Below are 15,440 nucleotides of genomic sequence, written 5' to 3'. Positions count from 1 at the left end.
TCGTTACATTTTTACATACTAATAATACTCTATTACTATAAATCTTTATCTTATTTGCGATAGTAATTACTTTCTAACAATATGTCTTTAATCAGCGTCTCTAGTTAACGGAGTACAATTGATTAGAGGATTATTTCAAAAATTGTGCATGAGATTTACAAAGAAATAATCAATAATCTTATATCACATACATATCTCTATGATTCCTGTTGTGTATATCATATCAACTCAATTTGTTAAATATAACTATATGGAATAAACGCATCGTATATGTTATGTGTGTATATATATACAATGCAAAAATAAGTTATAATACGTAAAAATAATGTAAGCGATAAAAGTATCATACAATATAACTCTTAAAGCATTGTAAAAAGGTAGTGTGGTACAATAATGGTGCTCTGATTTTTTTATGTCATTGTGTTTCTACAAAAATAATATTTATTTTTAATATTTATTTTTTATAAAATCAGCTTAATTGCAGTACCTATGTTCTTTTATCGAATTATGTTTAAGGAAACGGATAAAGAAAAATGAGTTTTAAAGTTTAAGATGTCAAGTTGTACTCCATAATATAATTGTTATATATTCCCAAAAATCTTTTGTTAATAAAAATATTAAATTTGTTATACGCGCTTACGTAAGCTTATTGTAGCATACAGGATGAATTCTATTCTGTATTAATAAATGTCTCATACAAATATATATCTGTAACATTTTATTCCAATATATAATTTTTATATTAAAAATTACCGTAGTGTGTAATAACTGTGAATTAGGATCATTCTAAGCGCTATGTATAATTTTATAGTGTACTTTACTTTAGAACGATCCTTATGGTCCTGCTACACACCATAGTAATTTTTAATATAAAATTTTCTTTGTGTTGTTCATCGATGTCTTAAACAAAAAATATATTTGTCTCATTATATATTTATTAAAACAGTTTTACCATATGTTTTTATTAACAATGATTAAGTAATTTATTTCGGAATTATGTTTATATAATTTTGTTTGAGTTATATATTTATATAATTTTGAATACATTTTACTTAAAATAAAGTATTATAATTTGTCAAATTTTGTAATCATATGTAATATATAATAGAATATTTTATTTATATATTATTTTTATACTTTTTACTACATTATTTTTTTCTTTTAAAGTTATTTTTTTAGTTGCCTCTACTTTAGAAGTAAAAATATAATTGGCCTTGAATCCTAATTATAGATAATGAATAAGCCAAAGAATTCTAAGTTTCTGTCTTTATTGCTAGTTTGTAAAAATCTTATTGATTGACATTATATTTATGACATGCTAAAAATGATAAATTTTAATAAAGTTTGCAGGTTCACTCTTGTCGCAGTCTCCATTTTATAATGGAAGTTGATGTAAATAAACCCGTAAAAACTGTAATAATTGTTCTCTTCCCTGAGAATGAGGTTTCGATTTGTTCGAAATCTTTTTGAATGGTCTAATGTTAAGTTAGGAATAGAAAAAATATTCTTTTATTAGCATATGTATTTCTACGAATGTATAAAATTATTTTTCATTTTGCGCATGAAATTGATTAGTTTCGTGGGTCTATAAATTATTTTAAAACCAACACATATATATAATATATATATATATATATATATATATATATATATATATATATATATATTATTATATAATCTTGTATAGTTTTTAACTTTTTTATATATATATTAAAATTAACTGTACCACAACTCGTGCGACTGAGAAGAAAACATCCCATTTACTCAGCATAAAATATACCTATATATATAGTACTACATTTATTGAATGCACGTTTCGCATGTTTCATAAAAAGGTATCACAATAATGACACTTATTAACAATTAGCAAAAATTTATAACTTTTCAAACTTTTGCAGAAAGCTTTAGCGTCAAGGAAAAGAAAAAAATAAATTATTGCATATCTGGTTTTCTATGCAACGAATTTCATTCATCGATAAGATATATTTCTTATAGCCTCCTTATCAGATGTAGATTTTACTTGTCAATGCATAAAAGAGATTCAAGGATAATTACAGAACGTGATACGGCCGATCGTCGGCGAGTAAATTTACTACGTATCACAGAGCGCACGTGATTCAGATTCAGAGAGAGCGCATGCAAAGTATATAAATACGTTATACGTAAGATAGTTGACTTTAACAACTCCTATCTACAAATATTTTTAACTTTATAATTTATTATATAACCACTCAGAAAGCTCTCCTTCCTCTCCCCTTTGCACTGAGTACAAAGGGTGAACGATCATCGATGACAGAGATCTCGAAACAAGTCGAGAACTCTTGTCGTTCTCACGCTCAAGGAAAAGAGCTATCGCTCGTCATCATGGTTACGTTCACTCCCATGTTAGGGAGGGGTTTGAAGACCATATACTACAGAAATGATCCTGTGAAGTATAGTCTTAAATTTTCCTCGTCTCACATACCATATATATACTGAACGTGATCGAATTTTAACTACGAGTAAGACTTTCTTCGTCGTAGCCCTCTAGCGACCAAAGTAGATATTAAGGCCCGGGTACATAAAAAAATTTAAGCCGTAAAACTTAAAGCATAAGCGAATCGACCAATCATAGTCGAGATCTTAAGCAGCGCTAAAAATTTCGTATGGTTGAAATTGTTACGTTTTAAGTTTTTTTATGTGCCAACATAGAAGAATAGAAATAGTGCTGGAGTCGTCTTTTCTCACATTTTACAAAGAGAAGGGGAAGATGATTAAAAAAAAGGGGGAAGACTTAGATTCTACTTCACTCCCCTTGTTTCCCTCACTTAATCACATTTAGACAGAGAGAGGATTACTTCGGCTATTGCTCTCTCACTCTTGTGTCAGCGTGCGTTTGTCTGACAACTGGCGCAGTCTATTATATAAGTCTATAGATCGTAGATATATTAAATATACAGAGTGTCCCTGTATATTAAATATACAGAATGAATTATTAAAATATTAATAAAATAAAAAACGCTCAACATAAGCTGAACGTTTTTAATTATTGTTTTAATAATTATTGCGAAAATCGCCAAATGGTAGAGAACTTTTATGTTCAGTTTGACTTGCTCTATCTGACCTAGAGAGGTAGGGCGGTAATTACCGGACACCTTGTAGATAGAGCTTTGTGCGATCTCTGCCCTAGATCCGTGGTGCCACGATAATTGGATAAATAAATAATCTCTTTCCCCCGTCACGTATATGCGCATTCGTATATTTCTCTTGACAGACGCAGATTATTAGTTATTTTTTCTGTCATCAGGCATTTAAACAATTACACGATTGCACATGCTCGGGGGAAAATGTGTCCCCTTGCCCCTTATCTTAGCGCAACGGTAAGATAAATAAAGCTCTATTTGTATTTAATATCTATGATACCGATGCACATTATAAAGACTAGATTACTATAAAATAGTCTTTAATATGCACATTAAAGTCTAGATTACTATAAAATAGTCTTTAATGTGCATCAGTGCGCAGTAGTGAATTCAACTGAAAGCGCGATTATCATTTACACTTACAATATAGATAAGTCTTAATATCTACTTTGGTCGCTAGAGGGCTACGACGAAGAAAGTCTTACTCGTAGTTAAAATTCGATCACGTTCAGTATATATATGGTATGTGAGATGAGGAAAATTTAAGACTATACTTCACAGGATCATTTCTGTAGTATATGGTCTTCAAACCCCTCCCTAACATGGGAGTGAACGTAACCATGATGACGAGCGATAGCTCTTTTCCTTGAGCGTGAGAACGACAAGAGTTCTCGACTTGTTTCGAGATCTCTGTCATCGATGATCGTTCACCCTTTGTACTCAGTGCAAAGGGGAGAGGAAGGAGAGCTTTCTGAGTGGTTATATATAATAATAATTCTAAAGATAAAGGTATTCGAAGGTAAAAGGTTATAATAATTAAGAAATCAAAAAGCGTCAGAATTAATAATACGAACAACTGTTATCGTTATTTCTATATATTTTGTTGTTATTATTTTATATATACATATATTCATAATTTAATATTACAAATTATAATTGTTATTTGTAATGAATAACAATCATAAATACTTCTAATAATTATCTTATTATTTTAATTATTTATGCTATTGTGAATTTGTACATGACAGTCTTAATCAATGAACATTAATTCATTCAATAAAATGAATTCATTATATAATATTTTATAGTTTAATCAATTTCTTTGATAAAGATACATTCTTTTTATCGGTACGTAGTAGTATATTACGCTGAAAACTTTTCATTATTCTTCATAGAGGGCAATACTTACATGTTTATTGAACGTTTTACAATTTTCGCAGCCACGTTAATAATTGTAAGCTCTAATTAACTTAATCATAGATTGATTAATCATAGATTAATTCAATTGGCAGAATTAATAATAAATTTTTAAATTGTATAATTTATTATCTCTAATTTTTTAATGTTTTAAACAATAATAAATAATAAATTCTATGTTATTAATAAAATAATGTAGAAAAATATTATATATTTGGTAATACTATAAATATATAAATTAATCGTCGATTAAGTTAATTGGAATTTAATCAAAGTGAGTCTCAAACTTTTTATTTAGAAAATAAAAATTGAAATCCATATAAATGAAAAGTATTGTTTTTATGTAATTTATGCATATGAGAAGTATAAATAATACATACTTATCGTTACATATATAACCATTGAAAGTAAGCATAATATGCTAATAATAAAGTAATTACTAATAGTAAAAAATAAGCAAACAAAAAATAAAAAATTATATTTTTGTTAAAAAAAATTAAATTAAATTAAAATTTTATTTTTATTTTTCATAAAATCTTACAAAATTTTACAATATAATTTTTATTATAATAATTATAATAAAATAATTAATTTGTTTACAATATTTGTTTATAATTCATTTAATATTTAATATTTATAATTTGTTCATAATGATAAAAATTATAATTTATTTATATTTATTTGGTTACATGAGAAGGAAATCATAAAACACATTCCCAATTATATATTTTCACACAGTTTTCACACAGTTTCACAGTTTTCAGGATTTAAGAGAAAAATATTGACGGAAAGTTGCTATTTTTACTTGAAAAAACTATTTACACTAATTGGCTCGTGATAAAATCAAGAAAAGCTGTAACTTTTGTATATACTCCTGGAAAACCTGGTTCTGCGCATCTGAAACCATATGATACTATTCCAACAATATAATAATATTTGTTATCTCGAGGATTAGGAGACATCATTGGTCCACCACTGTCGCCCTGAAAAATCATTTTATATCGTAAGTAGAAGAAATATAATTAATAAAAGAAAATATATATTTATTCAACAAATTAATAAAGACTTTTTTCTTTTAAAGTTAATTTTTTTTAATTGTTACATTAGAATTTCTTTCTTATTATATCTTACATTAATATACACAAGTCATTATATATATATTTATAAATAATAAAAAAAGTACAAAAATTTTTAAAAGTTAATAAAATTATTCTTAACAAATTATTAGTTGAGTAGCAAATAAATTTAATAAATAATAAAATTACATAGTATAAATCATGGTGCTATAAGAATGCAAAAATTGAAAATCTATTTGGAATAAAAGTGTGTGAGTAGATCAGTGTCAGATTAAAAACAAATAAACTTTAGGATTACTGTTTCAATTGATTAAAGCGCATAGTCTATAAGCGCATAACTCGATTAATTAATTTTTTTTATTAATTAAATCATATATAAAAAATATAGCAAATAAAATTAAAAATTTTTTGTTGATCTTTTTTATCAATATAATTTTATAACGATTTCTCACCTGACAGGAGTCTTTTCCACCTCGAGCAAAACCGGCGCATAAAACGCGGCTATCTATTACATTTCCTTTAAAGTTCCGAAACGCTGTTTTGCATTCTTGTTCTGTACGTACAGGAATTTGTGTCTGCAAAAGCCGACTGCTTGTGGGTCCACCTAAAAAAATAAAGAGTGTGTAAAAGGCATGAGAGAGCTACATTAATACAATTTAAAAACAATTAATTAATATATTAATCCAATGTGAACACCATAAAAATATTACAGCGCAAATTAGTTAATAAAATTCTGTTAATAAAAAGCGAACGTATCGGCTTGATTTTACAAGCCATCTTTAGTGCAAAAATACATAAGATAAGAGTCGCAAGATTACAATATTAGTAACATGTGTTAAGTCAGAAATTAAAAATGTCAGGATATAAATCAAAGTCAAGAACAAAACCATACAAAGTCCATATCGCGTTGAGTGTGTTTAAAACGTTATTTTTGTACAAAATTCCTCGCTATTGGTTAGGAGGAGTGTTACGCCTGATTTTTCTATTATTTTAACGTATAAGTGTTTGAAGTAACAATATTTTTTAAATAGACGTAACGAGAAAAATACAATTGTTAGGACGGTCCTCAGATAACACAAGCTATTCGAAAAGAATACAACAAAATTCATTTTTATGTCACCAATTTTGAGTCTCTATTTCAAAAGAATTTTTGTATTTCAACCGTCACGTCGCAGTGTTGACCATCCTAACAATTGTATTTTCTCGTTACGCCTATTTACGTTCTCTCTATCAATTTTCTCGTTACGCCTATTCACGTTTTCTTTATCGATTATATTTCTCTCGTTTTACGCCTATTTAAAAAATATCGTTACTTTAAACACTTATACGTTTATATTTTTAAAAAATAAGTAAGAATATACTTTTGTGTAGTTTAGTTTATTTTCAATACTTACGGAAATAAAGAGATCCCCATCCAGCAATGAAAGGATACGTACTCTCTAGATTTCTCTGTCTATTAAAATCATCTACTGGAAGACAAATGGGATGAAGCATTACTGAAAATTTATAAAGTTGATATCAGTTTATCGTAATAAGAAAAGAACTTAATCAATTCAAAAAGTTATCTGAACTACAAAATATTTAATTTTTAAAATTGTTATGTTGTGATTTAGTTTTCAGCAGATTTTATCGATTTTATAAATTTTAATTAATGAGATACATTTATGTTTCTATATTAATGTAGTTATATTTATAGAAAAGATGTCTAGACCTAACCTGATATTTATGTTTCATCGTATAATTCTCATTTAGGAGTGAAAAGAAAAAAATAAAAATTTTTGCATAATTTTGATATCTCTTTGTAATTTTTTTTTATCATGAAATCATAAATATATTATTTAGAGTCATGATTATTACACTAGATTACGAATCACAAAAAAAAACAGAACATGGAACATGAAGAAAATAAATTGACAGATACAGAACAAATACCTTCTAAGGCTAAGGAATCGGTTATATTTCAATATTAAGTTTTCTTATTTTTTTCTCTTAATTGTCAGCTCACATTTCACGTTAATTATTAAATTTTACACAGTTTCTCGATCTTTCGTGAGAACAATCACGTAATTGGAAAAAAATATTAGTAGAATGGAAATGGCTTACATGTAAAAGGCACATCTCGAGTCGTCTTCAAGACAGCTACATCATTTGTGTGACTCGTGGGGTTGTAGTCAGGGTGCACTACTTTCCATTCGAGAAAGTCCTCAAAGGGAGACGCTCCATCATAATCGCTATTGAGATCCAAGTCGCCAACGCGTACTTTGTACAAATCGTCCCGTCCATGTACGCAATGTGCGGCAGTGACCACGTGGCGAGTGGAAATTAAAGCGCCGCCGCAAAGCCATCTCGGAACATTTGGATCTCTTGAATTTCTATATCCGAGAGCGGTGAGCCAAGGCCAAGCACCTGCAAAATTAATTAATAACAATCATTATTCTATCATGTTATAGATTTATTAATAATGCTCATAATAATGACATACTCTAAGTCACGTTTATAATATTTATTTTACAACCGATGTTATGATATATCAATATCGTATCAATTAAGCAATTTTAAGATTATTCTGCCGAAACAAAGCCTACATAAAATTAAACGGCAAACTAAGCCATTTATTTCCACTTCTTGACATGCGAAAAAAATCTTTTTTAATTATTTGTAAGAAAAAGAAATCTCTTCAACAGTTTGGTGAAAAAAAAATTATAAAAAAAATATGTATATCTATAAAAGTCTGAGTATTTTAAAAAACAAGGAGACGTATTTTAAAATTGCAAATTTTTCTTAAAAACTTATATTATAATTTTAAAATGTGATTGTTGATATGATGTGTGATAAACAATGTAAAATATATTGAAACGTTGAATTTCTCTAGTATAAAAATTATTCGTACCTAACGAAGCTGGCTCACCACCAACGATTCTTCGTAGCGATGCATTACTGAATCCGCAATCAGGTGGATACAAAGGACCATACACAGTATTTGTAATCTCGCTACGACCTTGATCCCCTTCCAAATTGTTGCCTGTGTTTCCTGTATTACCCGTATTTCCACCATTGATGACGTTAGGACAACAAACTTGAGGATCTCTACCTTCAAATCCGCAAACGGAAGCACGAAGAAAATTTCCTACTGCTGGATCTTGAGAATTCGATTGAAGAAGGTTGAGTAAAACTTGACAATTTCTAATATTGATGCATATACCAGGTTGACCTTGCGGATTTTGACATAAACCTATAACGTCAAAACTTGAGTTTAACGAACTTTAATATTATATTTAGTAAATTCCTTTAAAAAATATCAATATAGTTTCCTGTTAATATGCACATTATAGTATATAATTCTAAAAGACTTATATTTTTGTTATAAAATCCACTTTAGATGATCTATAATTCGCGACAAAAGACTTCAGATAGAATCTATTTATAATTTTATGTGCTATATTTCCTGAAGTATAAGTATATATTCTAACTGATATTTTTTTATATGCGTATACGCATATATTTTTTCAAATATCAGCATATCATGTTTTCTGTATTAGACGACAAATAAAACTGTAAACTGTAAATAAAATTCCATATTGTATTTAATTTCTTTTTTTCCGTTGTCACAGTATCACTTTTAGAGACATGATATATATATATATATTTCATTTATGTATATTGTATAAAAATTAATTATAATATTCCGTAAACATTTCGTTATTACAATTATAATAGTTAGTTATTACGCATATTTGCAAATCATATCGATAAATATTTGATAGCACATTTACTATCATATGTGACATTTTATTTTTCTATGTAAATTTGTTAAGATAAAGAATATTCGAAAAAAGTTTATTGCAATTACTATTATTATTACATATTTTTATAATTATAAATCTATTTTTCCATTAAATATCTTTAATTAACCAAGAATAATTATAGGAATTTGATTAATTTAATAAATTATAGGAAAACATTATAAGATTTATAGCTTCAGATATATGAAAAATTGTACAACTTTATCGTAACGAAATATATATTTTATTGCGCAATAAACTACTATGCATTAAACATTTATGTATGTACAATTTCTGATTATTTAAATTATAGCTGCAATGTAATATGTAAATGCATTTTCTGTGAAAAAAGTAATGTTTACTAATGTTGTTAATGTTGTATCGCTAAGTACCGTCTCTTAAAATCTAATGACGATAAGTTTAAAATATTCCGGTAAGGATATCATGGTTTACATTATACAGTAAAATACTTCTAATGAAATAAGCAGACAATCAATTCTAGATATATGCATCCAGCTAATGTTCATGTCGCATAAATAACAGGTTAAAACTTATCTTTCCTCATTTTATAGTAAGATATTATTTATTAAAAAATTTTTCTTATAAATAAATTAATTTTGAAATATTTTTATCATATATAAATATGTAATACATATACAATATTACATTTATTGTATGTTATATTTTTTTATTATGTTTTCTTATTGCATTATTGATCATGTAATTTTCAATTCTTTATCTTTTATTTAAGACTTATTTAATTTGCAATATTTATTATAGAATTTCTTAAGCTTATATATTAAGATAGCATATTAATATATTGGTAAATTTTTTTTATCAATTGTATCTTAAATTGTATCTTGTATCAATTATAATTATATCACTATTTATGGAATGAACTAGTCTATCGTAATAAATCGTCATAATTTTCTATTCATAATGATCACTTTATAAATCAATAGCCGCGACCACATCCGACTAATCCTCCGATTCAATTATGCATGTGATTAGAATAATTAAATAATATAAAAATAGAATGGTTATGATTGTATAATTGATCATTAATTTTTCTATTATGTTTATGTTCCATAATATATATGATTATATTTGTATTTAATTTTTTCTCATAATTTAGAACAATGTTTTTTTAAACATATAATTTCCGTCTTAAACATATAATTTCAATTAGTGTCATACGAATAATTTTATTTAAACTTTCAGTATTTTAAAAGTATTTACTTCAAAAGGAATATTTTATATCATATTAATTTTGATTACAAATCTGATAGATTATATAATCACAACTCTTTTAACATGTGGTAATATTTTTTTTTAGCATCAGATCATTGAAAAAAAGATATAAAATGTCGCAACAAGTCGGCCTCGAGCCGACCTTCATCAATGGTCATGCTATACGTGAGACTCTGTCTCTCGGTTTAAAGGATTTTGCCTTGACCGTGTTCGGACAATTCTACGTCAATTGTTACTGTAATTCCCCGGTAATCTGTGTAATAATATAATGTAAAACTTTGTAAAAATTTATAATACACTATAAAGATTAATTAATTTCCACAAAAATTTGTGAAAAGAAAAGTACCTATACCAAACTTTTGTGTTAAATTATTAAAAGATAATTTTTAATATACATAAAGTATATCGATTTAATTAATTTAAAACACGATACATATATATAATTTACATACAACTTTTATAAATATAATTCTTATAGTATTTGTAATAATAAATAATTGTTAAGATTATTATGGATAAAATAATAATTACGCAAGACGCATTCGAGTGTAGCGACAGTAACATATATTTATAAAATTAAATATTTTATCGAAATGACATGTGGATATACCGGATTTTTTTCCTCCAAAATATACCGGTTATATTAAGTAATTCACAAATAAGATCTGACCGACGGTTATGACGAGATTGTAATGGAATCTGTAGGTACATATATATTACTCGAAATGATAATAAAAAGCGCATACCTTGAGATTGCGTCGTTGGTATTATTATACATAGTAAACTGATGGATACGATGACAGAAGACCACATTTTAAATCACACGTCTACTCTAAAAATTCAAAAGCATTATGTTAGTTCATCATCTTTAAACAGATCATACAATTTATAAATAAATTTTTTGCGTCTTTAAAATTTTTAATAGTTTTAATACTTGGACTATTAAGAAATAGACCGTCTTAGATCACATATTAACACAGCTGAAAAAACGAGATTGTTTTGTTTGAGATTTAAATATTTTTCTTATTTTTTTAAATATTGATTTTTTAAATATTAAATTTTAAATATTCAGTTTTGAACATTATAACTTTTTTACAATTTTTTAAGTTTTCATATTAAAAATTTTAGTAATTAAACTCAAAGTTTACATATTTAAAATTGAGAAAAAAATATTTTACTTTATGTACTTTATTTTAAATCTAAACTTTATTTACTATATAATCACTTGACATGATTCTAAGAAACATGACTCTAAGAAATTGATGATGTTTTATTTTTTTCTCTCCGTCTTCTTTTTAACAAAAAAATGTATTTTTTACAAGTAACTTTAATCTATTTATTGTATGCTCCCATTATTGAACATTGTTATATACTACATATGCATGCATCATTATAAAGTGCATAATACTGATATTTAATAAATGTAATTATAATAAAAAATGATTTATCGTTTTTTTATTAAAATATTTGTTAAAATATTAAAAATAACTTTCATTTTAATTTTAAAAAGTTCTTAATAAATTAAGAAAAGATACTTGTGTGACAAAAGGGCTATTAGATAAAAGCGTTACAAAGAAATTCGATGAACCAAAACGCAGCACGTGCGTGGAGATTTCGATGCTTCTACCGCGTTTATCGGTGTGAAAATAAGTTCTGCCTGAGTACCCTGACATTGAATGAATGCGTGCTAGAGGTAATAATTTATATTAAGCATTTTCAACCTAGCGTGACAACATTGTTAGTAGATTTGTCTGGGATTTATTTCACGGTCAAAGTTAATTACAAATTATACCTGACATTGAGAAATAAAATCGCTTCGAATTCAATATAAATGACATTACAGTAATAATGGCCAAAAATATATACATGCATATTGAAAGCCACATATTGACAAATTATTTCCGGAAAAATACAGTGAGAAGATAAACCAATAATTTAATTAATGTCATCTCCAAATTAAATTTAAATTTAAAAGACACTATGATACGTACATTGATATATTATAAATATTAATATATATTCAAAGTTTAATAAATCCCAAATTTTTTAAATTTTTATTTAAAAAATAACTAACAATAAGACTTTAAGAAGTAATAGAAAGAAGGAAAAAAAGAGAGAAAAGAAATATGACTGAATTAATAACTGTTTAGTAGAAGGTTATAGGTCTTAGATATTAAGTTTAAGATAAGATAGTAATAGTAATGGTATATAACAAGATAAGGAAAGGATAATTAAAGTTAAAGATGCAATATTATTACTATACGAGTTAGAATGTTTTAAGTAATTCAAGTTGTATAGGAATAGATATGTTTATGTTGATTATTATTAGATATAAGACAGATATGTGATATGTGATAAAATATAGGGATGGATGAAATGTGGATAAATATGTATGGAGGGATGAAAGGATAACATATCTTGTAAGCCCCACCTAAGTCCCTTCTTGGCAGAAGCTGAAGAAATAAATATATATTTAAAAAATAACTACACTCCAAATTCATAAAAAAATTCATTAAAAAATTTATGGTTGGAAAATCATGGAAATATTAATAGATATAGAAGATATACTGTGTGAAAACGAAAGACAATAAAAACATCGGAACACTTTTTATATAATTATCAAATATCATAACATTCCTGTTATATTTTGCTTAGAACGGTTGTTATGAATTTTGTTTTCTTCTATCATGTTTATTGACAAATATCCAATATCTTGGAGAACAATGTGTGTAAGTACACCGAAGTGACGCAACACAGACACACATTTTCTGTTAATTATTATGTTAAAGAATGTAATTATTGTGGCAAGATGTGTGTAACTTTTAAAAATTAAAGTCAAATATAGTTAGTAAGTATAATTATCATACAAATCAACTAGGAATTGTAACGCTTTATCAACAAGTATTATAAAACATTATTTCTTTTGCGTCTTAAATATGCATCAGCAATTTTCCAAAGTATATAATGTAATTTTTATTTGATAACTTGACTGTTATGATAATTAGGAGATGACATACACGTCATCTCCTAATACGTAGTTTATCATAATATTCTTATCGTAAGAGAACTGAAAGAGAGAATAAGAAAGAGAGAGAAAGAGATTAAAATTGATATAATGTAATCAATTTTCATTTAAATCTCATCGGCTACTGAAGCGCAAGAATAATTTTTATATTCACTTATGATAGCAGAAACACTAATAATGATTCATATGAAAAATTATTTAATTGTTTAGTAAAAATTTTATTTACCTCAAAATTATATCGGTTTCAATTTTTTTAAGACAAACACTAATTCAATCTGATTTAATTGTTATCCACTAATTAACTAATATATGTTGCTGTTCGCACACAATCAAGATTCTTTTGCACAAAAATAAAGACACTGGTAATTGATAGATCAATAAGAATAGTGAGAATCGTCGATGAACACCGCACGAGGACTACTGAATTGCTCTTCTCTGCCACATTCTTTTTATAGCAGAACAGAGAAGCAATCAACCAATAGTCATGTGCTAGACTGGAATTTAATTGTATGCGTGTAAATACGAAAGAATTTTCCGTATATATATTCATGTCTATGTGAGATATATGAAAATTGCTGGAATACACATATGTTTGTCGTACACGCAAAATCTGCATCAAGAAAAATGCTGATGATTGTTCCAGTATAAAACAAAATGATATGGTATCTTTTCTGTTTTACATATGCGTGTATAATTTAAAACTATATTTGTAATGTGTATTAATAATTCATAATATATATATATATATATATATATATATATATATATATATATATATATGTGTGTGTGTGTCATATTATTCTATTATATATATATATATATAAAATTTTGTCTTTACTAATTTATACTTTGTTGCTTAGGAATAAAGATATATTTTTACGTCATTGAAAACAGTCTTGCTAATGATATATTAATAATTTTTAAATATTATAAATGATGGCAAATATATTAACGAAAACTTGAGTTTCAAAATCGAAAATAAATAAAAAAGTTCTATTAATTTTAATTAAACTTTTTACTTAATTTTATTTACTTTAGTTAAAAAAATATTATGATACAAAACATATTTTATTATAAAAATTATAAGTTATGTTAACAAATCACAACTTTTCATTAATTTTTTGATAAGAATCAATTTTACTTTTAAAAAAGTTGTTATTAACAGTCTGAATTTTAATGTCATGCCATTTGGCTGCACACACAGTTACAGTATTTATAAATGTACAAAATCAGTTTATAATTTTTTAAAATGTAAATGTATATATTTTATTAATTATATTAGCACGAAAGAAAAATTGTAGCAAATAAGTCTGTACATTTAAAAATATTTTATCAATATTTTAAAAAAGTATAACATTAACTATTTAAAAATGTAATAATTCTCTATCATAAATACATCCATCATCATATACATATTTTATTGTATAGCATACATATAACTGTATATAATAGATATAATCAAACTATTATATAATCAAACTACATAAATGTACACCAATATCAAGAATTTTATTCTCTTTACGAAAAAATTGATATCGTGGAATATTCATGAAAGTCCCATGCTTCAGATTTCCTACATGAGTCATCAAAAAAAACCTATATGTAAGGCTATCGAGGAGACCTTTTTCATAATTATATCTCGCCGTATTACTTTCCCAATACTACTTTGGAGTCTTTCTGTCTCAGATCTGTCTTTAATTTCTGGGATTTTACGCTTCGGTAAGAGAGGCGACCTTGTTATCGCTTACGTTGTGCTTATATACATATAATATGTTTCAATAATTTTTTTGCATCTTTGATAATTGCAAAGCGCATGAGTACGTACACATAATTCCACGTATGCGATGATTTACCGATAGTAAAGCAACGACGACCAATTTTGCATCTTTTGTATCCGGTAGTACAAGCGTGAATTACTCACAAGGGCATTCTATGTGTCATGAATGAATCTTTCAATTATATTCACAGTTATTAATATCGAATGCAC

General features: G+C 26.3%; 1 protein-coding gene and 2 non-coding genes across 3 annotated transcripts; 1 reads left to right on the top strand and 2 right to left on the bottom strand.

Moving 5' to 3' along the window:
• Window positions 1-2,226: 2,226 nt before the first annotated feature.
• On the bottom strand, window positions 2,227-2,442 carry LOC140664335 (small nucleolar RNA U3). Its single transcript, XR_012046434.1, has one exon. It is a non-coding gene; the product is annotated as a small nucleolar RNA U3 (small nucleolar RNA).
• A 1,224-nt stretch (window positions 2,443-3,666) lies between these two features.
• On the top strand, window positions 3,667-3,882 carry LOC140664334 (small nucleolar RNA U3). Its single transcript, XR_012046433.1, has one exon. It is a non-coding gene; the product is annotated as a small nucleolar RNA U3 (small nucleolar RNA).
• Window positions 3,883-4,799: 917 nt separating this feature from the next.
• On the bottom strand, window positions 4,800-13,889 carry LOC140663858 (venom protease). The gene is made up of 7 exons (XM_072888374.1): window positions 13,680-13,889; window positions 11,175-11,260; window positions 8,286-8,627; window positions 7,499-7,801; window positions 6,790-6,891; window positions 5,848-5,999; window positions 4,800-5,302 (listed from the first exon to the last, which is right to left on the bottom strand). The coding sequence occupies exons 2-7, from the start codon at window positions 11,239-11,241 to the stop codon at window positions 5,138-5,140; spliced, it is 1,131 nt and encodes a 376-aa protein (XP_072744475.1). The 5' UTR covers window positions 11,242-11,260; window positions 13,680-13,889; the 3' UTR covers window positions 4,800-5,137.
• Between the last annotated feature and the right edge of the window lie 1,551 nt (window positions 13,890-15,440).

The sequence above is a fragment of the Anoplolepis gracilipes genome, chromosome 3, assembly GCF_047496725.1.
Source record: "Anoplolepis gracilipes chromosome 3, ASM4749672v1, whole genome shotgun sequence".
NCBI lineage: Eukaryota > Metazoa > Arthropoda > Insecta > Hymenoptera > Formicidae > Anoplolepis > Anoplolepis gracilipes.
Note: the sequence above shows the minus strand (reverse complement) of the source record. Positions and strands in the feature narration are given on the sequence as shown.